General features: G+C 30.3%; 1 protein-coding gene and 1 long non-coding RNA gene across 3 annotated transcripts; both read right to left on the bottom strand.

Annotated features, from left to right (window-relative positions):
- Positions 1 to 2,053: 2,053 nt before the first annotated feature.
- TH1 (thiamine biosynthesis protein) lies at positions 2,054 to 7,472 on the bottom strand. Of its 2 annotated transcripts, none has more exons than XM_011011076.1 (8): positions 7,140 to 7,472; positions 6,997 to 7,072; positions 6,829 to 6,904; positions 5,673 to 5,807; positions 4,515 to 4,579; positions 4,271 to 4,398; positions 3,201 to 3,460; positions 2,054 to 2,761 (listed from the first exon to the last, which is right to left on the bottom strand). In XM_011011076.1, exons 1-8 carry the CDS (start codon positions 7,455 to 7,457, stop codon positions 2,224 to 2,226), a joined length of 1,596 nt encoding a protein of 531 aa, XP_011009378.1. In that variant the 5' UTR covers positions 7,458 to 7,472; the 3' UTR covers positions 2,054 to 2,223. The 2 variants fall into 2 exon arrangements, with proteins under 2 accessions (XP_011009378.1, XP_011009379.1); XM_011011077.1 differs by having other exon boundaries at positions 3,201 to 3,457.
- A 1,193-nt stretch (positions 7,473 to 8,665) lies between these two features.
- Positions 8,666 to 14,198, bottom strand: LOC105114516 (uncharacterized). The gene is made up of 3 exons (XR_840154.1): positions 14,082 to 14,198; positions 13,076 to 13,261; positions 8,666 to 8,678 (listed from the first exon to the last, which is right to left on the bottom strand). It is a non-coding gene; the product is annotated as an uncharacterized LOC105114516 (long non-coding RNA).
- Between the last annotated feature and the right edge of the window lie 663 nt (positions 14,199 to 14,861).

Below are 14,861 nucleotides of genomic sequence, written 5' to 3'. Positions count from 1 at the left end.
ATTCGACAACACCCTCTCTCTCCTCTCACCAAAAATAATTGAAAAAAAAATAAAGTTAAGTACTAAAATGTATTTTCTTAAAATTTAAGGAATTGGTCATCTAATAACTATCTAAAAAAAGTGAGGGACTAAAATGGCTTTTTTTCCATCTGTTTGGGTGATGTTGGTGGGCTTTGGTCTGGGAGCATGATTGTTTTTATTCTTGGGCTATTTGTTTCTTTTGCTTGGGCCTGCTACCTATTGTGCTTGACTCATCAACTCATTTTGCATCTGCCTTTCACTCTGCCTCTCTTCACGTGGTTTCCCGCCCTGCCCTTCCCTCTCAATTGAAGCCACCAATGGGAATGCATCTCTTTGTCCGTTCAATTTACAGTGTTGGCGCGCCTTGCCAACTTTTTTTTAACTGCCATCCCTGGCTGCTATTTCGGCTTGCTGTTTCTGGGGGTGGGTGCTGATTGGATGAATTCTGGGTTTGATTCACCAGTCTTCCTCGCCTGATTGGTGCTCTGGGATCGCTGCCCATGAAAGACGCTCCCATCTTAGCAAGTTGTGCAGGATGTTCAGGGTTCTGTTTTGTTGGGATGGGTGCTGGACGAACGTGCTTGCATCTTCAGCTGGATTTGGTTTCGATGGCCCATTCCATCTTCTTTGATTGATGAGAGTTTAAATTGTCCCTTCAATTTACAGTGTTGGCGCGCCTTGCCATTAAAATGACCATTAGGATATAAAATCATGAGAAAAATCCAACGGTGAATAGGAAATCCAAGTCATTTGTCCATGTCGAAATGATTTCCCTCTCATACCAAAACCTAAACCAACCATTGGCGTCATTTTACAACTGTCATAACTGAAATTTCCTTCTTGTCACAAGTCAAGTTTGATTCGAGGGGACACAAGGTTGTTTTCAAATCAAATGAACCTTAGACAATATGACCATTAGGATTTTGTTATAGCTATACGCGCGTTTTATTAGTGCAGGGTTTGTCAAGAAAAGATGTCACATGTGGCCAGTAGCGAGAATATGGAAAGTATCATTAGAAACATGCGCTGCATAAAAATAAAAAAAAACAATGACGCATCAAAAAACATAATAGAATGATATTTTTAGATGCTAGCAGACACTGCAAGCACTATTCAAAAAGCACAAGCACCTCCCATGTTTCTGAGCGCGTCGCCAGCTACTATCCTCTTTTTTTATTCTTTTTATTTAGCCAAATACTAAATTGTTCATGACATGGTAATAACAAAAAATATTTGGGAAAAGATGAAAAAATTCCATAATTATAGTTTGAATTTTTTGACTTCCAATAATATTTTAATCTTTTCACAGAATTTTTAATTATATATGTGTGTGTGTCCAAAGATGAAATATTACCTCGAGAAATTTTTTATTTTTTTTTTTGAAGTAGCACCTTAGTGGCATTATTGAGATTTTTACTTTTAAGAGTATTTCACTCTTTCTCTAAACAATTTGAAAATGACTGTGCACCCCGTGAAAATACTTTAAAGTCGCTAATAGATAGTTATAAATTTTTTTATTGGAGAAGCAAAGAAATCATTACTATTTCAATGAATAATGTAAGTAAGTTCGTAGCTATAGTAATCTCTCCCAACAGTGTTAGCTTCTTTCAATATATTTAATTAACACTAGTCCCAATATTGGATAGATTTTTATTCATGTAAACCAGTAAAATTCCTTAATCTAGACGTTATATTTAATTAATTTTATCTTTTGATAGAGATAGAAATCTATCCTCTATCATATATTATTCTTTCTTGGTCTTTTAAGTCAACTTTTTTTTTATCAAAATAATATCATTTCTAGATTTAAAATAATAATAATAAAATAACATGTTTTAGTTAAAATAAAACTCCAAATCAACTCTAAATTAACAGGTTATCAACTCTAAATTAACAGGTTATCGGGCTAACCGGCCAGACCAAGATCTTATAAGTATGTTAAATATATCTTAGCCTAAAATATGTTTATGTTTTTATGAAAAAAAAATTAAAGAAAAATGTAAAAAGAAAAAAATTTGTACTGTTTTTTAATCGAAACTCAGTTTAAAATCTTATTTATAAAGAAACTCAAGGTCGCTTGAACATTTATTTATACGGTTCTTGTACATATTACGGCAACTGAGCAAAATAAGAATTTATCAAAAGATGCTACATCGAAAAACAGAAAGGCCTTACCAACAAAGACTGGTCCATACCTGGAATTTATTGTGTCTTTGATGATGATGATGCCTCCATCAATAACGCATGCAACTTCTTGGTCTCTGCCAAAACATTTTCCCTATCGAATAGAGCTGAAACAACGGCGACACCTTTCAGATTTGGTAACCCCATCTCCATCACAGTGCCTGCATTCGAAGCATTAATCCCACCAATTGCAACCACAGGTAGCTTAGAAGCCGAACAAACAGTTTTTAATCCATCCAAACCGATAGTGGGATTGTTTGCCTTGGTGTTAGTTGAATATACTCCACCACAACCAATGTAGTCCGCACCACCAATCCAGGCTTGCTGAGCTTGCTCTATTGTCTTGCATGAAACACCGATTATTTTCTCTGGACCCAGAAGAGTGCGAGCCACGGTAGCAGGCATGTCAGACTGGCCGACATGGACCCCATCAGCATCACTTGCAAGGGCTACATCAACACGGTCATTTATCAATAGCAAAACTCCATGGGAACGACAGACTGCAAGACACGATTTTGCTGTTTCCAAAAATTCCCTTGTTTCAGCATCCTTATCCCTGTGAAGAAGATTTACAGAATTATATTCCTATGCAATTGCAAATTATGCATCCATGCAGAGATCAAGCTATAAGCAAAACTCTACTCGTATTCATGGCAGCCTATATTTTTATGCAAAGCAACCTCTTCAACGTATTAAAAGTCACTGTAGGACAGCGCCTGTTCAATTGCAAAAGGGTGATGGTACAGAGACCAAAACATTGCTTTAGACACTCCGTTGTGACCAAAAAATTGCTTTAGACACTTCAAACTAGAGATCCATTATGATGCTCACGTTCATGGAAGTTCAAGAAATATAATCAGCAAAATTATGATAGAGAAATGAACGAGACAACTGAGAATATGCAGAGCACTGGATGTTCATATTTTTTTAAAGTAACAATTAGCTGTTAGCTGCTTCAAGGTGAATAAAAAAAGTATAACATCAAACAGTCAAACCTCAATTGAACAACGGTAGCCCCTCCTTGTATGGCTGCTGCAACAGCATCTACCATGGGCCGTCCCCACTTTTTATTCATCCCAGAATCTGTAACTGCATACAGAAACAAGTCACTTGGATTGAATGCATCTTTTCTATGGAAGCTGTGAGAACCACTCTTAAGCCTTAGTAGGTGGTCGAAAGGGCCTTGAATCCCATTTCCAATCAAAATGTCTTTGCTATATTCCAAGGCTGTCTCAACATAGCGCTTAGCCACCTGCCGCAATTAGGGTATGTAAGAATGCTGGTACACAAAACAAAAGACGAGAAAGAAAATTAAAAGAAGGAAATGAAAATGGAGGGGGCAGGGAGAGAGAGAGATAGAAAGAGGTGGAGAACACTCCAGGCATGCAGCTGTAAATTGCAAGTCAAAATAAATGGCCTGCTAAATTATCCAAAATTACCCTAAACTTTGGGTCAAACTGAACTTAACCCATAAGCTTTAATTTTTATTTTATTTTATTTTTATTTGAGTACCTTGAACTATTGTTTTTTAGGTAAACCTTTCCATTAATTTTGACCACAAATAAAGGAGTCTATAAACATGACAAATTTCATGAAAACACGTTATTTGAGAGAGAAGGTTAATGGGGGGACAGAAACCTAGGCAGAGAGGCTTTTTTATACCAGAAAATAGTTCTTGGTGCTCAAATTGAAAAAATTGAAGTTCAAGGACTACATTCAATTTAACTCAAAGTTCAGGATAGTTTTGGATTATTTAGCCTAAACGACCCATGGACCATCATAGCTCTCTCTCTCCAGGGCGAATGATAAAAGGATAGCATCATTCTTAACACCCAATAAAACATCTGAACAATATATAAAAAACAGGTTTAATCAACTCAATTTGGGTTCCATAGGCATATCTTATCTTGTATTTACTGATAAGGCTTGGTGAATTTAAATAAATACATAAATTGATGTTTTAGCTCATTATGAACTCAATCTTGACTATACAACCAGTCATGATATCTGAATCACTAAGTACTTGAAGTTGGCTATGAATCAAAAGTACAAATGCTATAGTTACCCTAACAGCTGTGAGCATTGGAGAACCTTTTGCCAGCTCAGCTGCTATACATGAAGCCAAAGTGCAGCCAGTACCATGAGAATTGCGAGTTTTTATGCGAGATGAGCGCAGCTCATAGAAGTGTTCACCTGTAAAAACTTCCTAGTGTTAGACTGGCTTTAAAATGAACATTACTCATGATCACAGACAAAACATAAGGAATAGCATTATTATTTAACAAGTTAACAGTAAAATTTAAGCTCACCATTAAAGAAGATATCAACAGCATCCGAAGAATCAGGGAGATCACCACCTTTGAGAAGCACATTTCTGGAAAACAAAATTAACAACTATAATCATGCAACTCTCTAAGCTCAGAGCATTGGATCTATTCTATTCCTCGTGTTAAACCCATTTTGTAACAGATTTTCTCCAAGACTAAAATGCAGTGCCACAGACAACACTGAAAACACTTATTAACATCAGAAAAGCAACAGATTAAATATTTGAGTTCAATTTGTTGTACGAAAACATGGGACAGCACCATGTTGACATGGTAGAATAACCCTTAATATTTCAACCTCAAGGGCTGTCCTACATCATGCTTGGGCATCATAGTGATTCAGCACCATGATTACATGCATGGGAGAACTTACAAGAGCAAAATGACTGATGCCCAATGAGAAGAGTTGTTATTCAAGCTGTTAGAGCAGCTTCAACAACTTGCATGACAGTTTCCAGACATTAGAAAAAAGCATAAACAAAACAAATGCTCTAGGCAGTTTCCAGGTGGAAGCCATGTTAGCTATCACATTAAGTTTTCCCCTATATTCACAGAGTACAAAGACATATTAACTTTAAGTGTCTTGGTTTCTGCATCAAGAATCCCATAACTGGCACATAACTCATAATCATGAGTGCTAAAGATGCCACATTATTCTCTTCAGCTTATTTGAAACAACAAAGACCATTCTGACAACCAATGACAACAAAGAACTAAACATCCACAGAGGACCCACACATGAACGTCACATGATACTTTCCATAATCTAGCTATTAGATAATTGCACTTGCAAGTTGAAACAGCTACAATTTTGTCTCCTAACTTGACAGATAACCCTGGAAACACATTGTTCTTTAAACAGTGTCTTGTGCTCTTGACAATAAGATACAAGACATAGAAAAAGCTCATGCCTTGCTTGTAGCATTTTTTCACCTTTGAGGGTGTAATAACTTCCTAAATCTTATGCTGTCAAATAGAAAATGCTGCAATCTGAACAAGAGGTAAACTTACCACCTTTTCAATAGCAGAACTCCTAACATGAGCCATTTCATGGACTTAAAGAGATAAAAGTACATAATAGTTTCATAATGTTAGTTTCCCTCAACAAGTGAAGGACAAAATCAAATTCCATGAACTAACCGTGGACCCAGTGCATGCAACAGCTCAGCCGCATTGCGCATGTCAGCAACTGTTTTGAGGCATATACCACCAAGTAGAGCAGATGCCTCTTTTATATTTGGGGTTACTATGTTGGCCATGGGAAGGAGCTCCTCTCTACATTCAAGAACCAGAAATTTGAAATTATTGCAAAAATCCAACATAAAAGTTCACAGGGCAAAAAATATGAAAAAAAAAAAAGCAACTCTCAATAAGTTAGTGATGGCCAGCACACGTACAAGGTCTCTATGGAAAAGGTTGCTTATCTAGGATGAAATTGCCAGCCATTCCTATGCCTCATCTACAGCTCCATAAAGAAGGCAATTCCACCCATAAATACTTATTCAGTTAGCCATGTGCTCCATCCTTAGAGGATTGCCCTCAAAAGCCTTCAGCAGGGCACAAGACATGATATAACCAGGTCCCAGTATGGATAACTTTGAGACATGATCTGATTTTTGTATTGTTCTAGACATTGATAAAGCAAAGATGAAAGTACAGATGTTAAAAGGTGCAAGGCAACATATTTAGACAAACAGTGAAGAGGACTTAGATTTTGCCAACGAAATAATCAATGAAATCAGGCAGAGATAGCCTACACTTGCTGAAGTTGGCTGGCTGCGGAGAAGTTAATGGAACACCACTCCGCAATAGAAATATGAGAAGAATTTGGAATCTGGAAGGTAGATTTGGTTGTAGAAAATTGTGGCTCTTGGAAATGAAAGAAACCAAAAAATACTGTGCGGCAGATTTCTAACTATTGCAGCTGCAATTTTTGAATATTTTATTAAGAAATGCTTGAAAAATTTGTTTGAAAATCTTATAATTTATTTTGTTTTACACTCTATCTCTATTATTTTAAAATTATATCAGTCAACTTAATTTTTAACAGCAAAATGATTCAAATTTCCCATCTTCACAAATTAATAACAGCAAAATTGCTCGACGGACTCCATTTCCTATTGCTTACACTCACCACCACCGCTGTCCCGGTCTAACAATGGCTCAGCATCCACAATAAAACTCTCATTATCTCTCAAAATGGAGTGATTGTTAACTGATTTTCCCACTAGAAAAATAATCAACAAAAAGAAAAACCAAATAACGACTGTTAAAAACAAAAACTACAGCAACTTACCGAAAAGTGGAAAGAATGGACGGGCCAGCAAGCACGTCTCCACTGGTAGAAACCATGACAGGATCAACAACCAAAGCTGCCTTTAATTTAATTATTACGTCATTAAACTCAGTAAAATCACAAATTAAATCATTCGAAATAATTCGAAATTTTTCCTTTTTTCTTTACCTCGAACCGAAAACTCAGTGAGACTCTGAAGAAGAACCTTAACTACCCCAACAGAAGGCAGCATCCCTGTTTTAACCTAAAAAACGATATCGCAATCAATCAAAAGCAAATTTGAAGGACCAATTGAAATGTTAAGAACTTACGACATCAACTTGCATATCTGAAAGCACTGATTTCAACTGCTGGGCAACAAAATCCTCCGGCACAGCGTGTACTGCCTGAACTCCAACGGTGTTTTGTGCAGTAACGGAAGTTATCACTGTAGAACAATAAACTCCGCGTGCGGCACAAGCCTTGAGGTCGGCTTGGATTCCGGCGCCGGCACCGGAATCAGAACCGGCTACACTCAAGACGTGCGGGACTGAAGCACCGTAGTTTTTCTCTTGCATTCTTGAGCTCATAACCATGCGTTTTTGGTAGAAGGAGAAGGAATTGCAGAGGATGACTCCACCGCAGGCCATTTCAAGACGCGACCACCACTTGCCGAATATAATATATAATGTTCCTTGGGCGGGCTCAACCCGGCCCGGTTATGCAACGCGGGTAAAAAAGAAATATCGACGTTAGATGTTTGTAAATGTTTGCAATCCAGTCCTTCAAGATCATTTCTGTTACGTTTAGGTCTTTGGTTATAATAATGGACCACCAAATTACCTGCCTTTTCTGGTAGCAATTTGAAAATATAGATTTGGAGAACAAAAATATAAATTATAAAAATAAAAAATAAAAATTACCAGTCAAATTTTGAATCAAATCTCACAAAAAATAGAGGGAGAGAAATGATGTTTATTGTAACTTTAAGGGTTCAAATTATACTTTTGGGAAAACTAGGGTCATCTTGGCAAATTCAAATTTTAGCTTCGTGCCAGAAGAGCAGGGGATATTTTGATTGACAGTTTTTTATAGTAAATTTTGATTGTTTATAGTATATTTATTTTTTCATTTAAATTTAAAAATTAAGTTGACTAATATAGTTTTAAAAATAATGGAGATAAAGTGTAAAACAAAATAAATTAAAAGATTTTCAAACAAATTTTTCAAGCATTTATTATTTTTTATATTAAATTATCCCTGGACTTAAATTAGGATAATCAAAAAATTATTACGAAAATATAAAAATATTTTTTATATAAAATTTAAACTTTTGTTATTAATGTTATGTATAATTAATATATGTAAGGTGGGAGAATACTTGCTTGTCACTACTTTATTTGACAATAACAATGTGAAAAGACTTTATAATATCATTGTAAGTTTGTGTTGAGTTTTTTTGCTGAAAAAAATAAAAATATTATTATATTATTATAGTGAATAATAATTTAGATCCAAAATTCTTTTCAAAAATTTTTTAGATATTTTTTAATTTAATTGCTATCTTTATGCGTATTAATAGTTATCACAAAAATAAATTATTAGTGCCCAGAACAAATTTAATTGCATGCAGTGCACTTATAATCTAAACGTGTGAAAAAAATAGTGTGCAAGTTCACAATGTTTTTCCCCTTTTCTCTTATATTATATTTTATTATTATTATTACTATATCATTTTGTGTTATATATATATATATATATTACTTATAATTTAAAGGGTGTGAATTGAATATTGTATAATCACATTGTTTTCCCTTTTTTTACAATAAATTTTTTAAAAAATTATATAAGGTGAATATTGTTTCCTTGCACTGTTTACCTTCTCGTATTTAACTGGAAATGATATTTTATGATATAAATTCACTTTAAATAAACTAAAATATATGGAATAAATATTGAATAATCACATTGTTTTTCCTTTTATTACAATAAATTTTTAAAAAAATTATATAAGGTGAATATTGTTTCGTTGCACTATTTACCTTCTCGTATTTAACTGGAAATGATATTTCATGATATAAATTCAATAAACTAAAATATATGGAATAAATATTATACAGACATATTATTTACACCCTTCACATTTTACTTTAGACAATATTAGTAATTGTTTTTTTAAGTTTTACTATAAATTTAAAGAAAAAATATATGAGGTAAACACGGTGCAATTATATTATTCACCTCTTTATGTTTTACCATAAATGATATTTTTTTTTGTGTTTGTTATAAATTAAAAGAGAAAAAAAATTAAACCTAGTTGAGCTCATGATCCAAATTTATCCTATAAGTTTTATTGTGATGATACTGTTTATTTTTTTGTTTAAAAAAATATTTTTGTTTTTTTGTTTATATTTTTTTAAAATTAATCTCAATCTTGTATTCCTTCTCTATTTTATGCTATTTAGAAAACTTATTTAAAATGATGATTATTTTTTAATTTTTTATGAGGTTTTTTTTATTAATTTATATATTTTTAATTTTTTGTATAGATAAACTTTATTTTTTAAGATAAAAAATTATTTTCAAATAATATTTTTAATATGTGCAGTATCACATATTATTTTTTTTCTTTTTATTTTATTTAGATAATTTAATGTGTATGTCTATTTTTATAATTGTTTGATTGAATAAAAATATTATTTCAATTAACAAATATAGTAAACATAACTGCATAAACATCACGTTTTGCAAAATTAAATATTAACAAATATAGTAAACATAACTGTATAAACATCACGTTTTGCAAAATTAAATATTTTAATATATATTTATCTCTTAATTTTACTATTTTTTTTATTTTTAGTCATCGTTTATAGTTTTTTTTCACTTATTAAAACATATAGTTCTTAGTTTTTTTTTAATTACATGTATGTATAAATTTTTTAATTTTCACTTGGAATTTTTTTAATTACAAAAACATATTGAAAAAATTTAATTTTTTTTGTTGATAAAAAAATATAATCAGCAATGAAACGTGAGTCACATATCTAGCATAAACTAAAAAAAGATAGTGCTTTTATTATGGGCTACCTTGTAAAATACTATTAATTTCAATAGCTTTTTTTTTTTACTTTTTTTGGCCCAAATATATATATATATATATATATATAATTTCATGTTTTAATATTTAGTTTATTGGAGATCAGGTTTCATAATTTACTATGGTTTGTTTTATACATGGTTAGCCCGATATTGTAACTCATACCACGGATTTGGCGGATTGACTCTCTTTTTTTATCCTTTTTAATTAATAATTTTTTAAATTTTATTATTTAATATTAGGTTGATTTGAAATTAGGTTTCGTGATTTATTTTTATCTATTTTTTATAAAGTTATTTCGGTCTTATTATCTAAGTTACGGGTTTAATGAGTTAACCTAATTGACTCGAGTTTTTATTGTCTTTTTTTTACTAACATTTTTTCTATTTCATTCTTTAACATTTAATTGATTATAAATTAGGCTTCTAAAATTATTTTGGTTTGTTTTCTATAAGACTATCTTAATTTTATACTTGAATCACGTATTTTGTGGGTTAATCTCGATAAACACATATCATTTTACTATATCCTATTTTTAGATTGACTTTTTATTTATTTTCAACAATTAACAATGGATTTATTGAAAATTAAGATTCATAATTTATTTTGATTTTCTTTTAGGCTATCTCGGTCTTATGCTTCGTAATTTATTTTGATTTATTAAAAATTAGGCTTTATAAATTATTTTGGTTTGCTTTTTATGAGGTTATCTCAGTTTTATACTTAAATCAAATGTTTTATGGATTAATGATTAATACTTGAAAGTATATTTTTATCAAGGTTTTATATCATTATAGTGCACTTAAAGTATCATTAAATTTCTTAACTTAAGCATGTTTTATAATAACAAGTATTACAATATAAGATATTTTTAATTTATGATAAATACTCATTTCAAAAGCATTAAAAAGACAATTCAAATGATTAATTGATTTGTTTAACTATTGAAATTAAGAAGACAATGAGATAGCTAAGCTTAGAGAAGAAATGCTGGTTTAATTCAAACTGAAACACCATTTAGTTATTAAATCATAATTAGAGCGGTTTAACTTGTATTTAGGTTTGATTTATATGGATAAAAAGCTAAGACACGAGTCTAAAACTTTCATGAGAGTTCAATATTCAAAACGATCATTTTCATACTCAAATTGTAGCAACAAAAGAGATTTTAAAATTTGTTCTGCAACCCAGATACTATTCAGTGTTCAGTATTCTGCAACTCAGATACTATTCAGTGTTCAGCTTATATCTTGAATTTTAGAAATCCAAATAAACTCATTCTTATTTTGTTGGAAAGCTGAGACATATGCCCATGACTTTCATGAGACTATATATTCAAATTCTGATATTAGTAATGATATTTTGTTGAAGCAAGAAGATAATGGTTGTCATCAAGTCAATAATTAGTCATTAAATCAATAGTTCTGAAATTTAGTCAATTAAAGAAGTCATTTGCTATACACTCGGACATCTCGGTGTCCAGATCATTTTCTTGCTTTTTTTTTGTATTTTTGTAATGTTTAAGTTTAACTCTCATTAATCTCTTATTTATGTTTTTCATTATAACCATGTTCTTATCTTATTTGTTTATGTTCTTTTTTCTTTATTATGTCTACCTAAGTTTATAATATTAAGGTAAAAAGCTTTCACTAACGGTGTTGAAATAAACATAATATAAACTCAACATAGATTTTAATATTTATATTCAAGAAAGTTTGTTATTGACATATTTTATCTTTTTATCATACTAATTCTTAAAATATTGCTTGTTAAATGATTAATTTAGATTTATATTGCTTGTTAGATGATTAATTTAGATTTGTGTTATATAAAACTTGGTACAACAAATACTTGACACTTTCATAACCTACTGTACGGTATAACCAACACTTGTGCTATAAAAAAAACTTAATTTGTTGTTAATATAAGTTATCACGATGAATACCTGATTACATTTATAACTATTAACATAACCTAAATAAGATGACTAATATGATCATGTTAACCTGATTACACTTATAACTATTAACATAACCCAAATAAGATGACTAATATGATCATGTTAAAAATTTATAATGAACTATTATGGACAAATCATTCGATTAGAACATTCTTTGTGTGTGGATTCTAGTTGAGTAATAAAAAGAGTTTATATTATTTTATTTGAAATACTATTAGTGGATCCTCTAACCTTAACAGTTATTTTATCATTGTTTAATCCTTACATTAATATCACATCTTAAAAGTTCTCTTCAACTTTTTTTCTTTTATTATTTATAATTTATATAGTTGACCTCTTATGATTCGATCCAGTCTTGCCAAGTTATTTATTACTTCGATTCGATCCAGTCTTGCCAAGTTATTTATTACTTCGATACTTTTGCACTTGGGATAAGATATCAATCTTTTGATCATATCAATTAACCCAAGTAAACTCGTATCGCTTTATTGTATCCTATTTTTAGATTGATTTTTTATTTATTTTCAACATTTAACATTGTATTTATTAAAAATTAGGATTCATAATTTGTTTTAATTTTTTTAACAGGGTTATTACAGTCTCATGACCTTGGTCACGAGTTTGACATATTAATTTAGATTAACTCATCTCTTCTTTTATTTAATTTCTATAAGATTATCTCATTTTTTTTTCTAAATTCATGCTTCAATATTTAGTATATTGGAGATTGAGATTCATAATATATTGTGGTTTGCTTTATATATGGTTAGCTCGAACTCATAACCCGCGTTGTGACTTTGGCAAGTTAACTTTATTCTTATTTTTATTTTTTATTTTTAATTGATAATTTTTTTTCAATGTAATCATTTAATATCAGGTTGATTATGAATTAAGTGTAACACCCTGTACTTTATATACATTCTTAAAAGAACTTTAAGCCATAAGTTAAAAAAATGGGTATTTTTTTCCTCCATCAAACTTATCTAAGACTTGCATAAATTCTAGTTAAAAATTTGATAGAATTTCTCTTATACCCGGAGAACCTTAGTTATCGACAATCATCATATACAGTTATACTCATTTCTCAATCATATCATAATCATGCAGAACCTCAACAACACGTCATTCATTGTATATGCATAATGTTTTCCATGTTCATTTCTTTCATATTAACACGTATAATTCATAATAATTTGAAGTAAACAAACATTAAAATTACAAATACAAAATAATAGTATATTTTTATGTCCCGACACTTAATGTAAAAGGAGTACTATTACATATTAAGTCATTTAGTTCCTCAAATACAAAGTACATTAATGTTCATTTTTTTATTTAATCACACAAAAGGAGACTAGACCTAAAACACTACTCCTGGCATGAATTTGAAGGACCTGCAATTTTATAATGTATAGATTGAATATAATAAGAATAAAATATAGCATGGAAATAAAATCACACAAACATGCACAGTAAATTAAACTTATATCTAACGATCTACAATCATAATTCTTTGAGATTCTCATTGAACCTTCCATTATTACGTCTTTATTCGTCATTCTTGAAATCATTCAACATTTTCATTCTGTGTCTTGTTTTACCTCACAAATGCATCTAATTCGTTACAATATCTACCATGTGATTTCTCTCTCTCTTACTCTATTTATTTATATCAATTTCAATCCCAACGTCTATTATACATATTATGACTTTTCCATATAAATCGTCAAACTTGTCATGTTTTCGATCCAATTATGGTTTATAAATATATTCAACTTATATATTTTTTATGCCTATTTTGGTACATTCCAATGTTTCTTTAGATTTTTAGTAAAATCTCCCCTCGTCGTGGAACCTACCAATATTTTTACAATATTCATATCCAATCCATTTTCACATAACATGAAATATCATACACGCATCAATCTATTTAATTCATCACCCTAATCTTATTTGACCACCATAATTAAGGCCAAATTTTATTATCTATCAATGTTATTGGCATTTTATTACATTGATATAATTACCACCAATTTCTTATCATGCTAATAACAAAACAAAACCTCAATACAACATATTTTTATTATTATTTATAATTTCTCTGACATCATCCATATACACCATACACGATTTTTAAATTGTACAATTAAAATTCATCAATTAATTCAAAATACAAGAGAGAGGGAGATGGGGGTAGAGAGAAGGAGCACCTACCATAATTAATGAACTTCTATTCTCAATCTTAAGCGATACGATATTTGCCTCCATCCTTTACAAGGATTAGTTTTCATCAATTTTTTTCTTTTTATTTATTCCTTCAATAATCCATAACATAAAATAATTTACCATTTTTGTTTAATAATAAAGTATCGTCCAACATTCTATTTATAATTTGACAAGTCAGTTATCCATAACATAAACACATGATATTTTTTTTATGAAAATAAAAGGTAAGCCTATAGCACAGTGCAAGTCACCTAACTAGTTTAATCTGAATATAATGAGTATTGGCCTAACCCAAAATAAATGAATTTATTTATAGTTACTTTATCTGACAAGTAAAGAATACGACATCAATATTGTCAAATTGAACCTGAGATCTAATCCAGACTTAACCCGGGATGCATATCTATGTGTGTGTATATATTTCAAGATTTATATACTGATACATGATTAGTTAATTATTCAGTTTACTATTAAGTATATTAAAAAAGAAATGATTTAATAATTGAATAAATCACAATTTAATTATATTATTTTTTAGAAATGAATTATATTTCTAAGATTGCAATTTTTTTTTAAGATGAATCTGATTAGTCAAAAATTATCATTTCAAGTTAGTAAAAAAAGTTTAGTGTTCATTTTAAACTAAAATAATAATAATAATTTTTATTTATTGTTTCAAACATTGTAAGTTTAATAACAATAAAAAGTACTTTTTATATGAATTCTTTTGTTATATATCAACCAAATACAAAGATAAAGAAAATAAAA

Source organism: Populus euphratica, unplaced genomic scaffold (genome assembly GCF_000495115.2).
Source record: "Populus euphratica unplaced genomic scaffold, PopEup_1.0 scaffold538.1, whole genome shotgun sequence".
Taxonomy (NCBI): Eukaryota; Viridiplantae; Streptophyta; class Magnoliopsida; order Malpighiales; family Salicaceae; genus Populus; species Populus euphratica.
This window is presented reverse-complemented; position numbering and strand designations above follow the sequence as displayed.

Excerpts from the sequence above, each read along its gene's own strand:
- TH1 (XM_011011076.1), bottom strand. The coding sequence starts at position 7,457 with ATGGCCTGCGGTGGAGTCATCCTCTGCAATTCCTTCTCCTTCTACCAA. Across the intron at positions 4,399-4,514 it reads TGTTGATATCTTCTTTAATG|GTGAACACTTCTATGAGCTG; the intron begins GTGAGCTTAAAT and ends AAGTTTTTACAG. Across the intron at positions 2,762-3,200 it reads GCTACCGTTGTTCAATTGAG|GGATAAGGATGCTGAAACAA; the intron begins GTTTGACTGTTT and ends TCTTCTTCACAG.